At 46.3% G+C, this 24,049-nt stretch overlaps 12 protein-coding genes across 12 annotated transcripts; 7 read left to right on the top strand and 5 right to left on the bottom strand.

Annotated features, from left to right (window-relative positions):
• Positions 1 to 705: 705 nt before the first annotated feature.
• N7529_007544 (cupin domain-containing protein) lies at positions 706 to 1,129 on the bottom strand (the record flags this gene model as incomplete). The annotated part of the gene is made up of 2 exons (XM_057243071.1): positions 706 to 979; positions 1,032 to 1,129. The coding sequence occupies 2 exons, from the start codon at positions 1,127 to 1,129 to the stop codon at positions 706 to 708; spliced, it is 372 nt and encodes a 123-aa protein (XP_057094609.1).
• Positions 1,130 to 2,701: 1,572 nt separating this feature from the next.
• Positions 2,702 to 3,058, top strand: N7529_007545 (uncharacterized protein; the record flags this gene model as incomplete). Its single annotated transcript, XM_057243072.1, has 2 exons — positions 2,702 to 2,783; positions 2,898 to 3,058. The coding sequence occupies 2 exons, from the start codon at positions 2,702 to 2,704 to the stop codon at positions 3,056 to 3,058; spliced, it is 243 nt and encodes an 80-aa protein (XP_057094610.1).
• Positions 3,059 to 4,997: 1,939 nt separating this feature from the next.
• On the top strand, positions 4,998 to 7,324 carry N7529_007546 (Zn(II)2Cys6 transcription factor; the record flags this gene model as incomplete). Its single annotated transcript, XM_057243073.1, has 3 exons — positions 4,998 to 5,103; positions 5,199 to 5,369; positions 5,421 to 7,324. 3 exons carry the CDS (start codon positions 4,998 to 5,000, stop codon positions 7,322 to 7,324), a joined length of 2,181 nt encoding a protein of 726 aa, XP_057094611.1.
• Positions 7,325 to 7,858: 534 nt separating this feature from the next.
• On the top strand, positions 7,859 to 8,059 carry N7529_007547 (uncharacterized protein; the record flags this gene model as incomplete). Its single annotated transcript, XM_057243074.1, has 1 exon — positions 7,859 to 8,059. The coding sequence occupies one exon, from the start codon at positions 7,859 to 7,861 to the stop codon at positions 8,057 to 8,059; it is 201 nt and encodes a 66-aa protein (XP_057094612.1).
• Positions 8,060 to 9,055: 996 nt separating this feature from the next.
• N7529_007548 (uncharacterized protein) lies at positions 9,056 to 9,429 on the top strand (the record flags this gene model as incomplete). The annotated part of the gene is made up of 2 exons (XM_057243075.1): positions 9,056 to 9,257; positions 9,323 to 9,429. 2 exons carry the CDS (start codon positions 9,056 to 9,058, stop codon positions 9,427 to 9,429), a joined length of 309 nt encoding a protein of 102 aa, XP_057094613.1.
• Positions 9,430 to 10,034: 605 nt separating this feature from the next.
• Positions 10,035 to 10,398, top strand: N7529_007549 (uncharacterized protein; the record flags this gene model as incomplete). Its single annotated transcript, XM_057243076.1, has 2 exons — positions 10,035 to 10,041; positions 10,172 to 10,398. The coding sequence occupies 2 exons, from the start codon at positions 10,035 to 10,037 to the stop codon at positions 10,396 to 10,398; spliced, it is 234 nt and encodes a 77-aa protein (XP_057094614.1).
• Positions 10,399 to 10,822: 424 nt separating this feature from the next.
• N7529_007550 (zinc-dependent alcohol dehydrogenase family protein) lies at positions 10,823 to 12,032 on the top strand (the record flags this gene model as incomplete). Its single annotated transcript, XM_057243077.1, has 4 exons — positions 10,823 to 11,245; positions 11,298 to 11,379; positions 11,440 to 11,797; positions 11,855 to 12,032. 4 exons carry the CDS (start codon positions 10,823 to 10,825, stop codon positions 12,030 to 12,032), a joined length of 1,041 nt encoding a protein of 346 aa, XP_057094615.1.
• A 203-nt stretch (positions 12,033 to 12,235) lies between these two features.
• On the bottom strand, positions 12,236 to 12,940 carry N7529_007551 (glutathione S-transferase family protein; the record flags this gene model as incomplete). The annotated part of the gene is made up of 1 exon (XM_057243078.1): positions 12,236 to 12,940. The coding sequence occupies one exon, from the start codon at positions 12,938 to 12,940 to the stop codon at positions 12,236 to 12,238; it is 705 nt and encodes a 234-aa protein (XP_057094616.1).
• A 3,044-nt stretch (positions 12,941 to 15,984) lies between these two features.
• Positions 15,985 to 18,022, top strand: N7529_007552 (methylisocitrate lyase ICL2; the record flags this gene model as incomplete). The annotated part of the gene is made up of 6 exons (XM_057243079.1): positions 15,985 to 16,369; positions 16,432 to 16,720; positions 16,773 to 17,185; positions 17,234 to 17,657; positions 17,709 to 17,962; positions 18,015 to 18,022. 6 exons carry the CDS (start codon positions 15,985 to 15,987, stop codon positions 18,020 to 18,022), a joined length of 1,773 nt encoding a protein of 590 aa, XP_057094617.1.
• Positions 18,023 to 18,998: 976 nt separating this feature from the next.
• On the bottom strand, positions 18,999 to 19,288 carry N7529_007553 (uncharacterized protein; the record flags this gene model as incomplete). The annotated part of the gene is made up of 2 exons (XM_057243080.1): positions 18,999 to 19,047; positions 19,104 to 19,288. 2 exons carry the CDS (start codon positions 19,286 to 19,288, stop codon positions 18,999 to 19,001), a joined length of 234 nt encoding a protein of 77 aa, XP_057094618.1.
• Positions 19,289 to 20,788: 1,500 nt separating this feature from the next.
• Positions 20,789 to 21,283, bottom strand: N7529_007554 (uncharacterized protein; the record flags this gene model as incomplete). Its single annotated transcript, XM_057243081.1, has 1 exon — positions 20,789 to 21,283. The coding sequence occupies one exon, from the start codon at positions 21,281 to 21,283 to the stop codon at positions 20,789 to 20,791; it is 495 nt and encodes a 164-aa protein (XP_057094619.1).
• Positions 21,284 to 23,094: 1,811 nt separating this feature from the next.
• Positions 23,095 to 23,547, bottom strand: N7529_007555 (uncharacterized protein; the record flags this gene model as incomplete). Its single annotated transcript, XM_057243082.1, has 2 exons — positions 23,095 to 23,256; positions 23,329 to 23,547. The coding sequence occupies 2 exons, from the start codon at positions 23,545 to 23,547 to the stop codon at positions 23,095 to 23,097; spliced, it is 381 nt and encodes a 126-aa protein (XP_057094620.1).
• Between the last annotated feature and the right edge of the window lie 502 nt (positions 23,548 to 24,049).

A 24,049-nucleotide genomic window follows, 5' to 3' on the forward strand; every position in this document is an offset into this window, starting at 1 on the left:
TTTCTAAAATCCACCCCCCTTCGAAATAATTTGTTGCTGTAGCAACTTTCACCCCACATACAGGCTGTGCAACCTGGATTTAAGATGACTTATTACGAGCGGCCGACTTTATCGAGCTGAACTCGATCCACTTCTCATCGGTTACTATTTCATTTTAGTTCCATTCAACTGGGATTGTCTCCGGATAGCCCTAAGGTGGGTTATTATGATGGCTTTTTTGCCCCTCAGTTATGGAGCTGACATGAAACAATGAGCAATGAGTGGGTGGATAAGTTCGGACTTCAGATTTTGACTTTTGCATACATTTAATGTTCTGCAGATTGTGACTGACTAGTGAATGTCGCACAGGATTTTCATGGTTTAGGAAGAAGCAATTATTTTCCGACACAATAGAAGCAATAGAAGGGGTAATCACATGTTATCGATTATAATCCAACGAACCTTGTGAAATTGGAAGGTCTCGCAAGGGACAGTAAGCATACTACCCGATTGGGAATAATACACTCGGTTCCATGGTTTGAAGCACGGGGACCCCGATAATTGGAAACAATAACCAAGGAACAAAAAAGAACCCAATATGTTCAAGCAGGAAGGGAGCATGTAACTGGAAGTTATTGAGTCCACGCATTTGATATCCAATTGGTCAAATATATATACCCCTCTGTCGTCATTTACGCAGCTCCCTCCTTTCGTTGGCCAGTCTACTCAATCGTTAGCGTGGTTCAATCTCAGCCCTGGGGTACCCACGTAGAACGCCAGCCCAAAATCATCCGTCGTAAAGGTGATAGTAGCCCCCTTGGGGAAATAAAACACATCTCCCGGAGTCGCCGTGACCTTCTGGCCCGTTTCGTCGGAAATTTCAAACTTGCCCTCAAGAATGATCTTCATTTCGTCGTAGGTGTACGTATACACGAGAGGGGTTCCCTTTTCAAGTCGGTAGAAGCCCGCCGACATGGGCTTGTCCGGGTTCTCTTTTTCACTATAGTAATATTAGTGTCAACTCAATCAACGGGATTTTACTATGTGCATACCTTGTTTGTATATCGCCCAAGAAAGCGTTCTCGTTCGCAATAAGAGGCGGCTTAAAAGTGGATTGTGCCTTAGCGTGATAGGTGAATGGAACCGACATGTTTAAAGTGGATTTCAGAGAAATGATAAGCGAGATACCTAGGTTTCTATCCAAGCTTCGAGCGTGTGCTCCGCCATATATATACCCGCGTATATCATTGCCCTTGCAATCTCGGATCGAAAGAGGGGATATCCTCAAAGTATACTTGATGCGAACAAGACTGAGCTCGGATCTGATGTCCTGACTAGGCAGCTCATGAGAGAACTGTTTGATACCGAGCCACAGAGAGAATGAGGGGATAATGAGGGGAAGCTTGAAGTTTTGATTTTGATCAACGGCATTCAAGGTGGAGAAGTTGCTATTTACGGTGCACATTGTTCTGTTTGAAAACACATTGCCGCTGACCACAGCTTGTTCATTCGAATAATTTCAATTGAGCTACCTAGGTAACTGCCTAACTGCCGATGCTCTATTGAGCTTTATCTTAGGATCGAGATAAGATCATGCAGAGTCGAACCAGGTTGGGGAAATTTTTACTGGATCCGGTTAGACCGTCATGCCAACCATGGATCTACCACAGTTATAGATATTGGTCATCTCGCATATATAAGGCAAACCAGGGCATATTGTCAAAGGCAATGGATATTTCGGCATCCCTCAGTCAAAATCACCAATCACACCCTGGCAATTGAAATATTGTATAGTCTCATGATCATTCACTAACAAAAAAACAAGAACAACAGGGCCGAGATGTCAATGATGGGTTTGCCGGCCGCCATTATGTCAACAGAGTCCTTTGACATGTACATAAACATGACTACCTCACAATCATTTTATAGAAATTGTCAATGTATGCGTCTTCGGTCGTCAACCATCTGGCAATTATATCCCATCTTAACTATGGACTTTTCAATCAAAAGGTGCCTTGATTCCCGGGGATTGTCATAACCTCTATTAGACTCAAACTGTTTACAGGAAGTTGAGCCATTGCTATCCATTGGGTAACTATGATTTGCTGCCAATCAGAGCACTATTCGACAGGACTACAGAATTTGAACCGACAAACGAGAGAACTCATTCCGAGTGCATCGAGATGACTGACAACTTATTATTATTCATTGATACACGCCAGAAAAAAACCATAGAACATCAATTGAATGACTTGGGCATTTAGTTTAAATTGTTCAGCAATGGAACCACCATCATCACCACAAACTACCGACATTTTAAATTGTCTTCAGTTGGCATCAATCTTCAAGAATGAGATCAACTTCAATTAGCAGTCAACCATAATAGCATCAATAGGAAGCTATTTTGTATATATACCACCAGAATTGAAACTTCAGACCGTTTTTACTTTCCCTGCTTCCAGCCACCTCTTGCGCTTACTTTGCCGTGCCCGCCCTCACCGTCTTTCTTCTCTTCTTCTCTTCTTTTTCAATTTCGTTTTCAATCAAAATATCGAACTGGGTGCAAGACGCCCTGGTCAACAATGTCCCATTCTCGAAGAAAGGCCTCCAGGCACTTGCTGGCAGGTACCTGGGTGCTCTTCTGAGTTAGGACCAGCTTGGCCTCTTCGACGCATTGTTCGGCTCCCGCGCACAGGAAGAAATTTTCGTTCTCAAGTGGGACATGACCTCGCTGCTCGGCGAGATCATTCTAGTTCTCACCCCGGCATGCTGGATGCGAATCTTCGCCTCAGCATGGCGCCCGAGTACGTGTGGCTCAGAATTTACTGAGCTGGGACGCCCCAAACCGGTATGAATTCAGTGAACTCTCACATAATTGTCACAAGATTTTCATTTCAACGGCTTCGCTCCGACCACAGCTCCCATCATGAGCCCTCCCTCCACGCCCTCGGCAAACAAAGTTTCTAGTCGCAAGGCGGACCGGTTTGTTTTCGTTGCTGTGGTAGCTTTCAGCTCGCGCGGAGACTTTGATCACTTACTCGAAAAATGTCCCGGTTTCGGCGCCATTCGGTATGTCTAGCCACGAGATCCTCGAACTCACGGAAAGCAAAATCATCTTTTAGAATTGCGTCGGCTGCTGCTTGTAGTTCTTCAACCTCGCTCTCTCCGTAGCTTTTAGCGGTACCCGCTACCAGGCCGGCAGAGATGGACCATTGGTCCTAATTTGATATTGCAGGTCCTGGCTTTGGTCCTGGTCTTTTGAAACTTCTTTTCAAAAGTTTGTTCTGGCGACTTGTCTGCGTCATTTGAGTCTTCTATTGCTATCTGAACCAAATGAAGATGATATGAGGACTGCAACTTTCCTTTATTGTAGTGTCCTCGTACAGTAATGCGTAGTAGATTGATTGAAAAATTGGGTATTGCTATCAATGATGAGTGTTGAGTCAAACGGCTTTTCAGTCCGAGCCATGATTTCTTGGTTTAATTCACTTTATTTAGAGTTTTAATTGAGGATTTGCAACGAGCTTGTTACTTCAGAGTTGAGCCTATGAATGCCACCATATGATCGCACGGTGAGACGAACCGATCCATATGTTCTTCTCAATCGAAGGCAGTCATTTTTTCACAAGACCTCAGATAGGCATTCAACCCAGCTCACTCATTGATAGAATGCACAATTCGTCGATGCGAATAGCTCGTATATTGTCGATCATGTGCAGCTCGCTGAAGGGTGTAGCATAAGTAAACTGAGACGGAGCACACCTCAAAGACGCGAGTGAAAGTACAGTAGGGCCAATTATTTTAGTGCCAAATTATAGCAGAAGATTCATGAGTACCGCGGGGAATTCCACGTGTGGGGTGTAATCGAACCATGGACAGAAGGCGGGTCCCAAAGTTCTAGAATCTGGGGTACCAAGACGAAATAATATATATTTGTACGTATTTTGAAAGTTCTCCTCGATGAAATTATCAAAGCGTAGAGCTCCTAGACCAAGTACTCTCTAGCCGAATGGTGATCTTTGGGATGGCGAAAAGTTCAAACTGCATAAGTAGATCATTTGATCTGAGGCGGGGAAAGCGTTGGAGGTTTGAGCTATGTGCTGGCATTTTCAACGCACTTTCTGGGCGCCTCTGTCTTTTGGGTTTCAATTACTCTCTTGCTAAGAAAACTGAACAGAATGAAAACGCTAAAACAAGATACGCAGTGAGAGTTGTATCTCATTGCTGCAAATTTACGCCTTATCTATGATTCAGGGGGGCTAAAGGTAGAATACTATGCAATAGTGACCTTGAGATGGATCTTGCTTGATCATGAATTAGATTATGTACGAACAATAAAAAAAGCCAGGCAAAAATAAGCGATAGGCGACAAGCCCCGATGAAAGCCCTACGAATAAGGGGTTTATAATAGACCGATAAGGCGACCTAGGTAATTTCGGAGTGGATCACCTGGGCGGATTCCTTCCTATCAAACTTCATTGAGATAATCATAATCAGCACTATCTACGTACTCATTGTTCATAACGAGAAAGAGCCATAATGTCAAGTAGATCGATAGCTGATATATCTGGGCATTGGCCAAAGGGGTTTCCCCGTCATAATTTATCAACGGATGTCGGGTCAACATCCGTGTGCCGAAACAAGTGGCGTTGGAGAGAACTTTTGATCTCCGCACTTGATCGTTCTATAGATTAGAGAAAGAGCAACTTCAAAGGTACACCCTTATATACCCCGGACCAACATACAGGTACAACATTGATAAGAGACACCATAAGAAAGTACAAAAATGACCCATGTAGTTGAAATTAAAATAGCTACGTACATGTGTATTTCCAATAAGTACAAAGGTAAAGGGAAATCAACACGGAGGCTTCCCGGACGAGATCGGCATCCCCGCATGGGCTTATCATTCTCTCCTCTCGCCTTTGGGTTCCCTATCTGCCTTCTACCATTCGTTCCTTTCCATCTCTTCCTTTTCCATTAATTCATGTGTGAATGGGTTTGAACATCGACTTGGTATGGAAAGCATCAAAATTCCGTCTCCGTCCACAATTTTGAACGACACCCCGTCAGCGGGAACTTCTGGAAGGAGGCAGAAACCGAAGCAAACAAAAAGTCGCAATGGTAAGTTGGATGTGATACTGGAGATTTCCATTTTGAAGGAGAGAATGATCAGATCGAGTCTGGGTGTTCACAACATTGACCCCGCTTCTATATAGGTTGTATCACCTGCAAGGCAAAACGGCTGAAATGCGACGAGGTCAAACCATCATGTCAACAGTGTGAGAGGCGAAAAGTGTCATGTGGAGGATACAAAAAAGATTTCAAATGGCGACCGTTCGAGGAGACCAACTTGGCTCCTGGACGGCCCACTGTGAAAGCCAAGAAAGGTAAATATTGATAGTCGTGAATCCGAAGTCTGAGATTGACACATTCGACAGCCAATCCTCCATATCAACCACCTAATGCGGAGAGCTTCCCAACTCCGCCAACTACCGAACAATCAGCATCGCCGATTCGTGTTTCTCGCAAACATCACTCATATTCACCTCCGGGTTCCCCTCTGCATAGTTCACCTATCAGTATCGCCAGCTTTCCATCTACAGAAGGTCATTCTATTGATGAGCTATCTGGGAATCGAGAAGATATTTCCATGCCCGATGGTACAGGTCCTCTTGATGTCAACGTTTCGTTGTCGGCCGATTCGCCACCCTTCAACTTTCTTTCCTTCCTTGAACCATTCCAGGATTCATTGTCGCTTGCAAACACATTAGTTTCAGACGTCGACACCAGCACTGGAAAGCAAATACCTTTCGGCCCCGAGCAGCTGAATCCAATCTCCTCAGCGCTCAGCTTTTCCCAGCTACTGGAAGATGAAAACGACGACATTGAAGAAATCATCCGTCGGTCGGATCCAGGCCTTGGACCTTGGAACCTAAACCTACCAGACATAGGAGCTTTCAACTTTGAAGCCGCCAGCATCCCTGGCAGCCCCTCGTTACCGCCAGGAAGTCCCGAAATGCTCGTGCTACGCTTCGACAAGCTCACATGCGGAATCCTGTCCGTCAAAGACGGAGCTCTGGAAAATCCATGGCGAACACTAGTCTGGCCACTAGCAAAAGACACCCCCGCACTCCGGCATGCGATCTTCGCCTTGGCTGCCTTCCATTCCGGCAAAGAAAACCCCTATCTGCGCGTGCAAGGCGTAAAGCACATGCGACAGAGCATGGGCTTCCTGGTCGAACACATCCAAAGCATGCGAGCAGACACAGCACTAGCAACTAGCTTGGCACTAGCATTCGCCGACACCTGGGACCAGCACACACGCACGTGCATCCAGCACCTACGCGGCGCAAAAGCGCTAATGTCGCAAGTCATCGCGACAGGCATGCAAGGGAGCGCCAGCGACGAGGAGCTAGACCGCATCCGGTTTCTGTACAACACATGGTCCTACATGGACGTGATAGCGCGGCTGACGTCGCTGGATGACTGCGGCCCTCATACGTGGGATTCCTCGATTTTCGACCTGCCCAGCAATACAGTGCACGATATCGATCCGCTGATGGGGTGTGCAACGACGCTGTATCCGCTCATGAGTCGCGTGGCGAAGCTGATCCAGCATGTGCGGAAGAGCCTGTCGAATACGGTGTCTGTTGTGGCGCAGGCAATGGAGCTGAAGGCGCTTCTTGAGCAGTGGGAGCCTCCGCGTTGGTTCGAACCGCCGGAGGATCCTCACTCGGAGGTTCAGCATAGTATTCAGGTTGCGCATGCGTATCGCTGGGCTACGCTGCTTTATCTGCACCAGGCTGTTCCGGAGATACCGTCTGAGCCGGCGGGTGAGTTGGCAAAGAGGGTCCTTATCCTGCTTGCAACTGTCCCGTATACATCCCGGACAACTATCATCCAGATGTTCCCTCTCGTAGCGGCCGGAGCGGAAGTTGATGCTGACGATGATCGGAAGTGGGTATTAGACCGATGGACGACAATCCAGGCGCGATTGATGCTGGGTGGTGTGGACCGCTGCTTGGAAGTTTTGAAAGAAGTCTGGGGGCGTCGCGATGCAATGAACGCTAGGCGAGAGCATGAAATGGCTAGTTTGCGACGAACGGGTTCTGTCGCGTCTCGTGATAGAAAGCGAACCAGCTCGTCATTGCCGAATGACTTCAAGAATTACAGTCTACATGGATTCCATAAAGGGTCGATGGCGGGGATGTCAGGCCAGTCTGCGAGACATGCGCGACGCGGCTCAGCTTTGGCTTCGCTGGAGAATATTGAATTTGAGAGAACTGTTCGCGGAAAGTTACACTGGGTGAATGTGATGGCTGAGTGGGGATGGGACGGTTAGTTTATCAATTCTTCAACGACAAATATTGAGGCTGACTTTGCGCGATTGACAGTCTTCGTCGGTTAGTATTATGGCAGTTGCCATTTTGCTATTCGAGCATGCGGGTGGAGAGAGAAAACCCAGCATTCCTCACCTCCAGCCTACTGTACTAATCCTGTGCTTACTGCGTTTCTTCTTTTTGACTTGCTGTTGATTTTCATTTTGTCCGAAATTGTACTGTGTCAGGGATTTGCGTTTACTGAGCGCGGCGTCTGAGACCAAGGCTTTCATTTTGTTGACGATTTATGACAAACCGTTCTTCCACTGGAAGACGCTTCTGAAACTGTGATCTACTCTGACTATCAGCAACCTTCGATCTAGGTATTAATATTTCCACCATTGGTATACTTCGCTACCCCCTGGTCATCGTTCTTCAAATCATGTCCAACTTTCCAATTTGCAAGCAACACAACCTCACGGAATCAACTCCAATGCAACTATCCGTCTCTCAGTTCCACTTCCGCCATCGCACCATATTGAAACAGTAATCTCGCAATGATCAGTCCGATCAAGTACCCAGACACATCGACCACACCCACTGAGCACCAAGACCCCGAATCCCATCCGTATATATTCCAACACTCCCAGGTCGATCTCAGCTACCAGTCCCACCCGAAGCAAGCAGTAAGCTCCACCCATCCAGGATACTCGGTGCTGGCACGCATCGCGGTGCATCGTCGCATCCCGATAGTGTAAATGAAGCCTTTGCCTCTTGTTACCATTATGTGAGAAATTTTCATCGACTCGCATCATTGGTCTAGTGGTAGAATTCGTCGTTGCCATCGACGAGGCCCGTGTTCGATTCACGGATGATGCACAATTCTTTTTTGTTCCCGCTGTGACCCGCCCGAGAATTTATTTTTGTCCAAACCACAGACAGTTCGCAGGCAGATCAGCGACGATGGCGAACTCGTCGCGATGCGATGGTTAATAATTTGTGCACGCACTTCGTGACTTTCTCCCATCGCACCCCGGAGGCTGTCTGAATGGCCCAAAGCTTCAGGTGCCTAGGTCCACCGTCATTGAAGGAGCGTATCTTGAAGGTATGACGGTCGAGGTGTGTTAGTCAAGCCGTGTTACGTAGCCCCTTGGTACTGTATCCCACAAAGGGCTCTGTGATTTGTTGCAGGGGTGGTGACATGTAGATCTACTAGGAAGCGCATGCTTAGCTACCCTAATTATCGAAGCACATACACTCACTGCATTGGAATCGAAATGCTTTTTGCCGAGAGTCCAACTTTGCGACAAAGAGATCCATCCTGTTATGAACAGGTTTTGAATTACGCCTAGCATTCCTGCTAAGCCTGGATCAAACACAGAATATTTGCAGGGTTTTAATTTCTTGCAGACCTACTTAGGTAGTCTCCTAGCTCTGGGGGCTTATGGTATATATTATATGGCTCACTTCCTCAATCTGGGGAAGTGGAAGTATATCATACGCCATGATCTGACAGGTCACAATGACGGTGGCGAAAAAAAACAAGAATGTTGTTTTTGGCTGGGTAAGAACTGTAAAGTAACTTGGAACGCCGCTATAGCGTCATCAAGGGGAGCCTGATTCTAGAACAAAGACGAGCTTATAACCACCGATCGCCTCCCGCGCATTTGCCTTTTGCCAGAACTGCGCAACGAGATAATCATAATTCATAACCACATTATACACGACTCACTTACGATCCACCTCCACTAATAATGTCGTCGATCATCACTTCCATCAAAGACCTCATCGCTTCGGTATTTGAGGTGATATTCGCCGTCTTTCACACCGCGCTCGATACCACAACCGGCCTGCTCAAAGCTATTGTCGACTTTTTCGTCGACACCATCAGACTGGCGTTCAGCGCTGTGGGGAATGTTTTGGGAGCTGCAGGTGGCGTGGGCAAGTTCGTTGCAAGTAAGTTTTGTTTTCTCTGTTTTCTTTCAATGATATTATGTCTCGGTGCGCTAACATGACGGAAGGCAATATCGTTGTCATTGCAATCATCGCCGGCGGAGCATATGGCTTTTTGCGATACCAGAGTCGCCAGGGACGCCCTGTTAGGGTCGGAGATAAGAAGTTGAATTAGGCTAGGGTTGGCACGTTACTGCCTTTTGAATTCTCTTTGTATACCAATATTCAATGATGTATTAACAAGTGGCATTACTTTCATCAACTTCAAGATCCGAAAACAATATTTGTGACATATGGCTACACATACCTGTATCATCAGCCCAAAGCTTGGGAAAGCCAACTTTCAATTTGCTATAGATATAGGTGACGTCATCGCTCTCAGCAACTCGAACTCACCACGACCATCGCTCTACTCGCAACATAATCTTCAAGAAAATACTCGGATATAGGAGTGAGCAAGAATTAATTTAATAGAGGTATTGTATACATAAGTGCCAGTGCCCTTTTACTTGGTTCTCGAATAGTCATGTTGCGTCATGGTTACTCAATCTCATGGTTCAAAACTTGAAGCGGACAATGAGGCAAATCACTTGAGTGGTAGCAGGATCAGCTTTGGGGAAATGCCTGAAAAACCGGAATATCATCTGCTTAAGATTAACTTGTCCTCAGTGCTTGTCAGTGTGCCGACGTCCCTAGTCCCCAACGTTCATTCACACACCACAACAAGGAGTGAACATCTCAAAACTCCCTTGACAATATCATTGGGCGCTACATATCATAATGTCTGGTAAGTTGAGTAACATCAGCCCTAACAGCGACTCTAAGTTTGCCAATGAACTTGACCGCTGAGTGATTTCGCCCGATATCTCACATCTTCAATTATCATATATACTGGGCATATCTAACGACTCTTTCAGATCATCAAAATGCCCCAGATAAGGGTACTAGTCTGCGGGATACCGTGGCCTCCAGTAATCGCTACATGCCGCAGGCTGGAAAATCCACGGGAAAACACGACACCACGGGTGACAAACCTGACCAGAGGCTAGACACAGATCAGGATAGTCAGCATCGAGACAAAGTTGCTGGAAGCAGCCAGTTCATTCCTCAGGCTGGAAAATCTGCGGGTAAATCATCGCTCTGATGCAGCGATTGTTTTGGTTCATAGCTTTGACTACGGCATGTGGTGTCGAAGTTGTTTTCCGATCGTTAAAGTTTTTCACATTTCATGTTTCTCTTAAAAACTTTACTGCTCAGTAACACATATCACATATTACAAGCATCCATGGCTATGATTAAAAGGTCACCTCCGGGGAACATCCGTCCATCACTGATTTCAGCTCAATTTAGAACCGGCAAGGCATGGGTTGGTAAAGATAAGGACCCCGCAGATGGGATACCGAGATTATTGTTGATCACTAACGGTGGGCGCCCGGAATCTCTCGATTTATCAGCTTGATGACAATTACTTGCAGTGATTAATGGTCGCGGTCTCAAAACATAAATAGAAAGAAGTACCAGCAACAGCGAGAGCTCAACCTCAAATTCGGATTGAATTAATCCCGACGATGTCCATCCCCGAAACCTACAAAGCGTTCAGGCGTAGCGCCGGCGCCCTGCCCCAAACACTAGATTTGGTATCAGAAAAGATCCCATCAACGCTCAGCCCCTATGATGTTTTGATTCGCATTCATGCCATTTCCCTTAACTACAGGGATATTGCAATGATGGATGGAACATACCCAGTCAAAGTTAATCATCGCGGCATCCCAGGATCAGACTGTGCTGCGGAAGTTGTGGCGATCGGGTCTGATGTGAAAGATTTCAAGATTGGAGATCGTGTTACGCCTATTTTCGACTTGAACAATATCGACGGCACTGAAGAGACGCGCAATGTTCTTGGTGGTGATACTGATGGCGTGCTTCGCCAGTTTGCGGTCTTCGATCAGAAAGTCTTGCTGCATTTGCCGGAGCATCTTTCTTGGGAAGAGGTATGAATTTGAAGATTCCATGAATTTGCAAGATTCTAATTGTACATCTTAGGCTGCCTGTATTACATGCGCTGGAACGACCGCGTGGAATGCATTGGATATGCCGCGAAACAAGGGCACCGCTCTACTGCTAGGTTAGTTGCACGTTCGCCTGAACACATGTTTCCAAATAAGCTAATCGATACACAATTCAGGCACCGGTGGAGTGAGCATGTTCAGTCTACTCATATGTCTAGGAGCTGGCATCAGGCCTATCATCACATCTTCCTCGGACGACAAGCTCAAGCTTGCGTTGTCCGTTGGTAAGCCCGGGTTCATTGATACCATCAACTACGGAACACATCCAAAGTGGGAAGAAGAGGCAGGTCGCTTGACGAATGGACGAGGAGTAGATATTGTTGTTGAAAACGTGGGCCCTACTTCGATCGCTCAGAGCCTTTCTTCCCTTGCGCGGAGAGGGACTGTGTCTTTAGTTGGATTCCTGGGAGGATTCGACATGGATCATTTCCCCGATGTTATTACCCTGGCGTTGTTGAAGACTGCCACGATTAGGTAGGTTTCACTCCTCATCTTTTCCCGAAATCTTTGCGGGTTACTGATGCGTTTTAGGGGAATTGCCGTCGGCTCGAAGGCCGATCAACAAAATCTCCATGACTTCCTTGTCGAGAAAAAGCTTGGGTTGAGGCCTCTCTTAGATGAGAAGATCTTCTCTTTTGAAGATTCCCAGGCTGCTTTCGATTACTTGTCTTCGGCTAAGCACGTGGGCAAAGTTGTGATCAAAGTATGAACTTTTTGCCAAGCTTTATCCACTGTGGAGCACCCACAAAGTATGCATAAGTCGATAGCAGGTACGGAGTAATGCACGAAGCATTAGGTGAGAGATTAGAAATTCACAATATTCTGCATTTAAACAATCGAATTGAGAGAGGAATTGACTCTAATTGATATCTATTTATCATAATGTACAGAATTTATGTGCACAAAACCCCTTTAATAGGGGAAGCTGAATTGCTGAGCCTTCGGGCCAAGAATCGGCACAAAGTTCTCACCTTCACAAATCTTCATAGCCTTCTGATAAGCAGGCCGCTCACCAACGCGCTTCAAATAAGCCAGAATATTCTTATGCTTCTGCTCATCAAAATCAATAGGACAGAAACCTCTCATAGTGGTCAAAGTGCAGATCGCCATGATATCGGCAGCGGTGACGTCATTCCCGGCAAGATAGGATCCGGTTTCACCGAGGCGAGTCTCTAACATCGAGAGCGCCCGTTCAAGCTTCGCATTGCCAAGTTTGAAGTGCGGCCCCTCGGTGTCATTGCTCAAACGTCTGGTCATAAGGACGCGGAAAAGGGCGGGCTGAAGAGTGGCATTGGCCCAGTGGTACCACTCCAGGAAGTGGACATATTCCTCGCCGTCTTTGGGGGTGCGGGCGAAACGGCCCTCGCCGTATGCAGCGATGATGTAGTCGATGATTGCGCCTGATTCGGCGAGCACGACTTTCTTCTTTGTGAAGGGGGAGCTGTCGTCTTCGATCACCGGGGCGGTGCCTGAGGGGTGGAGGTCTTTGATTGACTGAGGGGCAAGAATGGGATCGCGCTTGTGGAAAACGTAGTTGTATTTAATGCCGAGCTCTTCGGCAAGCCAGACGATGCGCTCGGACTGGGACCGACCAAGGTGATGGATTGTCAGCGGCATGGTGGTGGTTGTGTGGTAAGGTTTGTTGGGAAGTGCGGGAGAAAGAGGGTAGGGGAAGTTGTGATTAAGGCTGGAACTGTAGAATGAAGTCAGAAGCCCAAGGGACCGAGGTGTTTATATACAGTCCCGAGGATCGCAAGATCTTCGGAGATATGCATGTCCCCGCTTTAAATCCACTCGGATTAGTCAAATTTGTAGTTCGGGATAGGTCTAGAGCTCGATTAGCTTCATCCTTTCTCACGGCGGTTCAGCCTCCATGGAAACCAAAATGCGCATGCGGGGATTGGGCCGTTGCCTAGCGGTGCTGGAATTGGAAGCTCCAGTTACTTTAACTTGGATCCAGTCCCTATTTGATGAGCACAGTTGCGCTGTCCCCATTTCCAATACCGTCACTAACAGCTTGTCAGAGTTGGTCATCGAGTAAGGAGTATTCTTTACCGAAGTTGTGGTAAAACTCTGTAACTGAGTTGGAGTTTGACTTCAGCCCCAAGGAGCACTAGTTCTAACGAACTAGCATCTTGACCAACCACACCCCTGTCTTTTTCCGTCTCCTCTCATATTAACGTGTTGTATCAAAATGACCACAGTGAGGGATTGTATGGAGTTTAAACTATAGTCTTTAACATCGTGAAGTCGGCCGGTGACGTCGCCACGACTTATAGGTATCTGCTTTGATTCAGCCTCTTCATGGTGTATCAGTGAGGCTTTTGCCAATATGCTCCCAAACCTTGACACCGCAAGGACGAAACGGGTATAACCATAAACCTTGAGCGGAGGGAGACCGCAACTCTGTGCAACAATGAAAATAGGGGGCATACAAACGAGACCTATAGGGTCTAGTCAATCCAAAGATGGAAACAGCCAAAAATCAAATATGCATGCAACTTTTCCATCGGGGTGACCTTCCAAGCTGATAGACAATGCAAATAACTTGCCCACCCTCAAACGACTACGGGTGAATTTCTCAGCAATGCCGTGTTACCATTGAGTACATATGCACAGTTAACCTGATACCCCTTGTCTCTCCGGGATTTACTCGTACGAGTGACCTCGATGCCCCTCGTTAGTCTTTCTTATAAATCCACTTGGCTAATCTATGGTTCACTACCAAGCTTCGAAGCTTCAAGGAACAAGAATCGTGTGTTTCCACTATGCAGCTTCCTCCAGAGTGATGGGACCTCATAAGACCACGAAATAGCGATGAAATAGATCATCAGACTGACACATTCTCTACAGATTCTAGCCTATATTGAAGGCGCAAGCAGTCAGTTACATTATAGCTGGACGGACGACTCACGGCATCACAGGATTTGGAACCCCGAAGCCAGAAAGGACTTGACGTCAGTTCGTCAAGTCAACAGAACCTTAAGTAACAGCGTCCCATCGCGACTATTTCGTCACATCGTCGCCCTGCATAGTTTCGTCCAGTATAAAACTCCGCTCCTGCGCCTGCTTCAAATATCCAAGAGCTCATTGGCCATATACGTCCGCCAAGTTGATGTGGGGTTTGAATTTCAACATTATCCCTTTTCTCCGAGAGAGATATCATACATGGAAGACCTGTCTGGAATACTATTATCTTGCCTTTCCAAGTTTCGCAATCTGAAGGCCCTGGAGTTCCATGGACCACCTGCATCCCTGCCTCCCTAGCAACGGCAAGTTTACATCAGCACAGTTGTGGCAGCCCTGCGCTATGTGTCACTCCCAAAATTGACCGAACTCAACGTTGCTTTCCCTATAACCCATAACTTCGGGCGATTTTTCCCAGATCGGACAACAGCGCTTCACATACCGATCGATGAGGTTTTGGAAGGGCTTCAGCATCTGGGACTGTATGTTTGCGCTCAAATAACTACAAACAAAAATGTCCAGGGATATGTGATACCGGCAGAATATGCGGACCACCCAAAAAGTGCAACTTGGTTTCATCTACATAGGATGATTGCGCTGCTCACCGGCCTGAAGTCCCTCGAAATAAGCAGTGAAGAACCCTTTGACTTTGACTTCTCCGGGCTTTTCTTTCCTACGTCTTTAAGATCCCTTTATTTGAAAGGTATAATCACAACATCGGACACCATCACCTCATTCATTCGTCGATCCAGCGAGTCTCTCCGATATATCGAATTGTTGGAAGTAGAACTAATGTTGGGGAAGTGGCAGGATGTTCTCTTGGAAACAGGCAACTTGAAACATCTTCTTAACTTCGGTATCAGATCGAGTGGGTACTCGTCGACGCTATCAACACCTATTATCACACTTGGCTTCCGTTCCTCCATCCGTGATTCTGGAAATACTAGAGAACTCAACCCCCGTGATATCTATGCTATTAGCGAGCTGTAGCAAAAGGTCAACGAGAACCGTAGGGCAGCAGGTTACTTGACACTTGAGCCTTGCGCTTACTCGCTTCTATAAGAGTTATTAGGCGAATGCAAAGAGAATCTGGAAAATTTAACAAACAAAATCTTCAGTGGCCAATGTCCAAACTGCAGCCGACACATCTCGAGACCTGGCGCTCAAAATTCTGCTTGAGCCCCAAAAAGACTAGTTTCAAGAAATTAAGATGGTGACTACCATGTAGGATGACCTGACACACGTCCAGCCGACAAGGTTACGCAGAAGGGACATGAGAAGTTGCTAACTGTACGTTAGGTATATGTACCTTTGTTTGGAAATTCCTAATTGGGATATACGGGCGTCTCTAAACCACAGAGCTTACCGCCAATATTATCTCTTACAAGTTGACCTTCTTACTCACACGCTCCAGAAACGTCGTGCTCAGGCTATGAGGGTGTGCTGATGTTTGGAAATTTCCTAATTAGGAAAACCGACTGGTCTTACTCACCGCCTTTGGTCGAGCGGCTATTGCGGGGATAGATTTTCCGATTTTCGGAGGTGGCAGTCCATTGGTGGCGGGGAAACCCCAGATGTTGTTCACCCGAGGTCGTCACGGGCGGAAGCTTCTTTGTATTTATTTCTATCTTTTGATTTCCTCCGTGTTTCAACTCCGGCAATCATTCAGTTTTGACCTCAATTCTGTACCAGCCATGTTTCGCTCAGTGCGACGTCTACCTCGACGCCTTCGTATTGCGCCCATCTCCCCATTGCGGCCTTTCACATGGGCCGGTTATCCTCGGATGATGCCTGTGCAACCCCCCGTGTCCAGCACCCTCCCCTCAGACGCCTACCAGCTGCTATCGACACAAGAAAAAGCCGGTGAAGCTGAAGATGCGCTCTACGATCAACAAATTCGAGACGTGGAAGCATGGTGGAGCTCGCCTCGTTACGAGGGTATTAAACGCCCTTATACAGCTGCAGATGTTGTGAGCAAACGCGGCTCACTGCAACAATCATACCCTAGCTCCTTGATGGCGCGGAAGCTTTTCAACCTTCTTAATGAAAGAGCGGCTGCTGGTCAGCCCGTTCATACCAGTGAGTATTTGAGACGTGCCGAGTTTCAATGATGCCAAGACTAACCTCGGGTTAACGCGCAGTGGGAGCTATTGACCCCGTCCAAATGACGCAGCAAGCTCCCAACCAAGAGATTCTATACGTATCTGGTTGGGCTTGCTCTTCTCTTTTGACAAGTACCAATGAAGTTTCTCCTGACTTTGGCGACTATCCCTACAACACAGTCCCAAATCAGGTCCAACGCTTGTTCAAGGCCCAGTCGATGCATGATCGCAAACAATGGGATGCGAGGCGGAAGATGACTCCCGATCAGAGAAAAGCGACGCCTTATACTGACTACCTGCGGCCAATTGTGGCAGATGGCGACACCGGGTAAGTTTACAATTGTGGCTAGGAATGAACAATTTTGCTAATTTTGCATCAGCCACGGTGGATTGTCGGCAGTGCTCAAGCTTGCAAAGTTATTCGCGGAGAATGGTGCCGCGGCTGTGCATTTCGAGGACCAATTGCACGGCGGAAAGAAGTGCGGCCATCTTGCTGGCAAGGTGCTCGTCCCGATGGGTGAACACATCAACCGATTGGTCGCTGCTCGATTCCAATGGGACATGATGGGCTGTGAGAACTTGGTTATTGCTCGGACAGACTCTGAAAGTGGTCGACTTATCAGCAGCGCCATCGATGTGCGCGATCACGAATTCATCCTTGGTATTACCGCGGATGTAGAGCCTCTGGCGGAGACTCTCCAAGCCATGGAGCGAGAGGGTGCCTTGCCCTCCGAGATTGATGCATATGAGCTTGATTGGGTTAAGAAGCACAAGCTTGTCACCCTTGATGAAGGTATGATTTCAATTCTGCGTGCAGCGAGCGATTACTAATAATCCGAAGCTGTCGATGCCCATCTCGAGTCCGAGGGAGCCCCACAGTCCTCCCGTGACGGCTACAAGGCTTATGTCAAGAGCAACCCCGACCTCTCAATTACCCGTCGTCGTGCATTGGCAAATGATTACGCCAAAACCCCGGTCGTCTGGTCATGCGACAGCCCGCGCACTCGTGAGGGATTCTACCACTACCGCGCAGGATTCCCCGCTGCGACCAAGCGCGCGAAGGAATTCGCTCCCTACGCAGATCTCCTCTGGGTCGAGACAGGAGACCCGGATGTGCAAAAGGCCGGCAGTCTGGCAGGTGAAGTGCGCGCAGCGTACCCAGGCAAGAAGCTCGTTTACAACCTGAGCCCTTCATTCAACTGGATGGGTCAAGGGTTCGACGAGGCTTCTCTCAAGTCCTTTATTTGGGATATTGCTAAGCAAGGGTAAGTCTACTTTGCATCTATCTGGTAGTTACATTCGCTGACCTTTTCCAGATTCGTCTTGCAACTTATCTCCCTGGCTGGTCTGCACACTAACGCCACCATCACCACTGAGCTTTCACGTGCTTTCAAGGACGAGGGAATGCTGGCGTATGTTCGCCTTGTCCAGTCTCGCGAGAAGGACCTTGGTGTCGACGTTCTCACTCACCAGAAGTGGAGTGGTGCCCCTTATATGGATGGCATAATGGGAGCTATTCAGAGTGGAAGCAGCAGCAGCAAGAGTATGGGCGAGGGAAACACGGAGAAGGGTAAGTTTTGCCTTATTGATGATCAAATCCAGACTGCTAACCGAAATCATAGGTTTCTAATCCACAGTTTTAGGGGTGTACAGTATTTGCAAACTTGGTGTCGTTTAAACATGCGCTGATTAGTCTTCATCTAGAGATCGTGGTAGCGTTTATCTTACAATATCTCTTCTTGGGCAGGAATGAAAAATTTGATGAACATTTTATCTGCACAGCGCTATTCGTATATTGTTCTTTTTTGCTTTGCTGTTTGTACACCTCTTTGAATGTCTCCACCGGTTGACCCTTTTAGTTAACTGGGGTTCCACGCATTGGTTTGAGAAACAACCAAGATGTTTAGATGGCATCCTAAAAGAAAAGCTACTACCAGTAATTTGAAACTATCCTAGGCTCCTTATATGGAAGAATCAACTGCCTGGTGACTCGAAAGTGTGGAAACAGTTTATCTAAAGGCATTGAAACAAATATGAAACAAATAAGTAGTGCCCGTGATTTCATAACCAAGTTTCTTAAGCCCGATGTCAACGCGGGAATTTCGAGCGAATATAGTCAAATAGTCCATGTTCTTCTCATTCTTGACAAAATGCTTATTTTGATACGCCGTTTTCATTTAGCTTGCCGGCATCTGCCTCTCCTCCATCTGTCGCTAGTTTAACGTTGATTCCCTCTTTGACGGCTTTGCTTTCACTGTCGGTCAATATCTTATATAGATAGCAATCCCTTTTTAGATACGGCTAAGCTTGCAATGATGGGAAATTAGTTGTACTAACACTTATGGATCAGTTGTCGGTCATTGAGCAAGGAGTCTATCTGTATTTCTCGCGCTGTGATGATGTATGCCTATACGTTAGGCCTTTTGAATATTCCACAGAAGACGCTTGATGTTCGTGATTCAATGGAGTTATATGAGTTATAATTCGAAGTATTTTCAAATGCCATCGATACATAACGAAATCAACCATGCACAAATATATGCTCGCCCTTCTAAAACGGATTGACTTCTACACAGCACATTTGCATTTCCAACGGCATCATGGACTCATACCCGAAGTTCAAGAGCACTTTCCCTCGCTTTCGTGAGGAAGTTGCTATAGAAAATATTAGCTTCGTGTATCAGGACTACAATAGATGAGACCTATCGTACCAAGCAGAATCCGCTAGCACAGTTTCCAGCACTGCCATCTTGCTTGCAGGGTTGGCCTGCAGCAATCTGAAATCGGTTAGAAACGCTGAGGTTGGTCGTGCGTATACTCTTACTGTGGGAGGGGCTTTATCGGCAGCCAAGGCAGCGCCAATCATGGCCATGAAAGCAATGAGAATGAACCTCATAGTGAGATGGAAGCGATATTTATTAGAATTGGAGAGTTTTGAGATGAGATTGTGACCAGAATCGACGAGAGGAGAAGCTTGATCGTATTTATATCCTGTTCCTGGTTCCTGTCTTGCTTGGCACATTTAATATCGAAGTTCAAGAGTGTTACAAAGTGGGATAGTTGGAACCCTGTTGTGAAGCCCTTCGGAGACAAATTTCCAGCGAACGAAATTTCCCTTTGGTAATGATACAGATTTTCTAGAGCGAAGAACTGCATTCCAATAGATGGCTAGTCGGATAGAGAATTTCAGGTGTTAGAGCTGATCATTGCAAACGAAGCAAATGGCACTCGGACAAGTCCATGCACATTTGTTCTATACTGCAGTTGACCATTCAAAATTGTCAGAGCCCTGAACATTACCCTGTTTGACAGAATCTCCCTGCTTTTTTGCGGGTTAGTTAGGAAACATTGCTCCGTTTCAGGTAGCCCGTCAAGTCGCAGTTATGAGAAAGCCATCAAATTTGAAATTGCGAGGCTTAATTGCATCTATTCTGATATATTTATCCTTTCTCAATACATTGTAAACTCTACTTGAATAATGCCAAATCACTCCCTTCCTCTCGTTGTCAGCTTAACACTTTCTTCGTGGTCATATAGACTACGGATGTTGTGCTACCTTTCATGTCCCACAACCATATTCATAGCTCTGTGTCTAATCATCTATGCAAGCCACTTACTTCATAATTGTCCAGACTGAACGGATTTCCCTACCTGGGTGTGAAACAAATTATCTTATGATCGGCTTCATTGCAACATAACCCCTCCTGAAGGGAATCTTCGAGATAATTGGAACCTGCTTGTTGAGTGACATTTAGATGTAGTCTACATGGGTGTCCATGTACAAAAATAGTTAGAATTTGCATTTCCTAGTCGAATGCTATCGGCCGTCACACAGGTTTTGCCTAAGCGATTATCTCTGCAAGGGGGAATTTGCCTCCAACGATTGTACTGAAACCATCAAGCGCTTTCAGTTGAGATTCAAATATCTCAATGTTGTCAGATCCCGAAGATTAACGATAGAAAAATACTTCATTTCGGATCATAGCACGTTATATTCCCTGATCTCATTGCCAGGCAGCTTCAATGACACCTCAGTAATCTTTTGTGAGTAATTGAAGCGGCATCAGAATACGATTACAACCCTTCCCCGTAAGTTTACCCGTGACTCGACGGACAACCACCGATGTGGTTCAATTGTTGATACCGATGCTACCACGGACTCACTCGACAAACCCGCATGAGATAAGAATCAGAATAACACTCGTGCGAGATTCCGATGTTCAAAACATGATATTGGTTATCATTTGACTCGAGACAATTTGCACATAAGCAGTTCAGAATTTAATAGTACATGTTACAGTCACATCCCCTTCTCCAACTTTAAAGACACCCAGCACAAACCAGGCTAAATGAAACAAGCAAGCTAAGCGAGCAGATAGCATGAATAGGAATTGAATCAAATTCCCATGAAGACCGCACCAACGAAGAGTGTTGAAAGAACCATAACTCCCTTCAAGCTAGTATGGGCATTTGGCAAAGTGACAGTTGCGCCAGAGGTGCTTGTGCTAGTTGCCGAGCTCGAAGTTGAAGTTGAGGATTTCTTCTTGTCGGTAGATAATGCGGATGAGGTTTCCTTCGAAGTCGGATACGAAGCAGCTGTTGCAGTGGCGTTGGTCGATCCATAACACCAAACGTCTTTCCATTTGACGCCCGCGTCGTAGAGGCAGTCGGTGAGATCTTGAACGGACTGGTCAACAGCAAGGGCGTAGATAGCACAATCGTTGTTATAGGAAGTAACTCCTACAGATTTCGCACATTTTGAAAGATAGCCCTCGTATTTGTCGCTGTTGGGAATTCCGCATGCTGCATCTTTAACGGGGAGTTCGTATTGAGCCGAGGTGCCACACACAGTGCTGGTGGCCGCGGACCCGGTTGTCGTGGTAGTAGCCATTGTTTTGGGAGCTTTAGAAATAAACGGAAAAGACTGTGGGAGTTTGAATTCCAGTTCTTGATCAGGTTTGATACTACAGCTGTATATAATTGAAATTGGTGGAGCTTTATAGATGGGCTTTTCAATGGCCGCTGATTGGATCGCTCATCTCAACGCCGGTTAAAAATAGCCGGCCCTTTCGGCATTTTCATATTGCCAAGACGCACCATATAGGACCTCCAAGGCCTATTAAGGTCTGTTCAACGCTATTGGCAACTGAAAACTTTGATTGGACTAAATTTGCCCTAATTTCAAGAAAATCTATGTGGCTTCTCCGTATAAACATGAAAACATACCGGGATCCACTTTGCGTATAGCTCCGCCGTCCCCCTTTAAGACGAATGTCAGATTTGTTAGCCTAATATGTCAGTATCAAGTAATTTTGATGTATACGATTTATCGGCGTTCTCCGACATTCTTGTTGTTGCAATGTAAAACCAGTCGCATCAATTGGAAAGCAAATCTAATATCCCTTCATATCTCTTCTTCGGCATCGACGACTTTCTCACTTTGTACCTAGTCTGGGTCTTGAGATAGCTGGTAAAGTAGTCAGCCTACAAGATTGCCTGCATGGCCGTGAATCTTCCATTGAGATGGGATCGGCTGTGCGGGATGCATGGTGTGTAAAATTCTTTGAGTCTACAGTGTGGGCTTTCTTTCAGCTAGTAGTGTATCAAGAATATAATGAAATTTTCCATAGGATGGTCATGATTGATAGTCTCTAGGTCACCTAATGTGCTTTTAATCTCTGTCTTGCCCACATAGTTCGTAGTCTGTACGTATTGCATGCTCATGGTTTCCGAAACTAATTATGAGTACAATTCAGATACAGGATAACTTAAATGTAATCTAACTGCTCTGTATCCAATTGAGCAAATTTGGGCCCATTATATAGACTGGAAACTCAATTTCCCGAATGATTGTCTGGATCTGACCAACGAGCATGATAGTTAGCGATAGTAACTAAGCCTAGGAAAGTTCTCGATCATCCTCACTCACCTTGTAACTGCCAACAAGGAATCCTAGCCTCACATTCAGCCTGTATGTTCGCTTGATATTGCAAACTTCGAAGCTTGGGGTAAGCCCTGGGGGTAATAGGTAGCGGCTATACATGGACTCTCTCAGTTTAGCCACTGAATCCATCTCAGACTCCGCAAGCCCAATCGGGTAATTCATGTTCGCCGTGCTTTGCACGATCCACGTGCTAATGGAAGATTCAGTCACCCCTTGGGCTTTCACTTGTGTCCTTTCAACAAGCATAGTTTGGAACTCATTCAGCACAATTGGGCAGTGCCAATTCCCAAGCTTGGTGACACTTATTACCAGAGGGACTGACTTTCCAAGAAGAAGACAGGGTCCATTCAGGAGCTCGGTGTCAATTCTGAATGATAGAGGCGAGCCAGCGCCGATGATATGCGGACTGATGCTGATGTCACATTCTTTCTTCAGTGGCTTTTGTTGGGGAAGTGGGTCTGATAATGAGTGGAACAGAATATTACGAGTCTGACAAACGATCAGTAGGTGTTTTGAGAGGAGTCTTAGGTTGCATGCTCTTACTTTTTTCAAAACGCCTTTTCCTGTAACAATTACGCTTAGTGAGTAACTAATCTCCGCAGGAGACCTTGAATCTCCTGTTGAGGGAGGACACTTCCGCAATAAATGCTCTTTCTGTGCCCGCCAACGCCCAATGTTGGCGCATGTAAATTGCGTTTTGCTTGACCAGTGGTCGGTCTTGTAGCATTCAGTAGCTTGTGGAAACTGGTTTTCTTCGATTAGTTACTATTCAGGTATTGGTTTGTTTTGATGACTTCGATAGTACTGACCGTGATAGAAAACGGCAATGTGAGAATCCCACCTCCGAGGGTTACACTAGATCCTTTCGACTCCTTCATCAACAATTCTGGTGGGAAGATTTGCTGTGACTTTTTGAAAATCTGAAATCTCATAATGTTAGTAAGCATTAAGCGATTGAGATATTTGTATTTGATATTCGTTCTCAGACATACATGATGGGTTTCGGTACGGCTGCTGTGGTTGAATCTGGATATTGCCGTCCCCGACAGCTTTAGAACAACAGTCGACAAATCGGCGGCTGACTCATTGCACAAAATCACCCGGCCCGATACCGTATCTCGGTGTGTGTAGACAGGCTCTTTTTGATCCAGTTGCAAATCCACTTCCATCGGCGCAGGTGAGAGTAGAACCGAGCCCAGCTTGAATATCATGACGGAGGTTTTGAGGATGTACGATATTTTGAAAAGATGAAAAGTTTTAATACTCCTCACTAAATGGGTTGAGTCATGTCATTTAGCCACCTTGACCCTCAGTAATGCAAACAGTGGAAGCCTTGACTATGTTGTCTCACCTGTGACCCCAAGTTTCAGCAAATTTAAAAATATGTCCCTCGTGGAGCTTCGCGGAATCAACAATATTTTTAGTCGGTGCACAAGCAAATGTCCTCTAGATGAATGCTAGACTTGTTCGCTTGATTACACAACATCTGTGCCCGTAGTATACTTTGCTCATTGGTTGTCGGAAATAAGAACGTTTTAGCCGCACGCTAATCGGGGCTCCTTGCACTTTGATTGGTCATAATGTCGATACAAACGAAATAGTGGAGTCCCCGGCTTAAAATAGTCGGGTAATCTTTCACTATGACCCTAGAACAAGCAAGCTATTTCGTGATTTAGTTGCCATTCAGGGGACTAGAAAATTTTGTGGGTTATA

The sequence above is a fragment of the Penicillium soppii genome, assembly GCF_028829465.1.
Source record: "Penicillium soppii strain IBT 18220 chromosome Unknown utg000006l, whole genome shotgun sequence".
Lineage (NCBI taxonomy): Eukaryota > Fungi > Ascomycota > Eurotiomycetes > Eurotiales > Aspergillaceae > Penicillium > Penicillium soppii.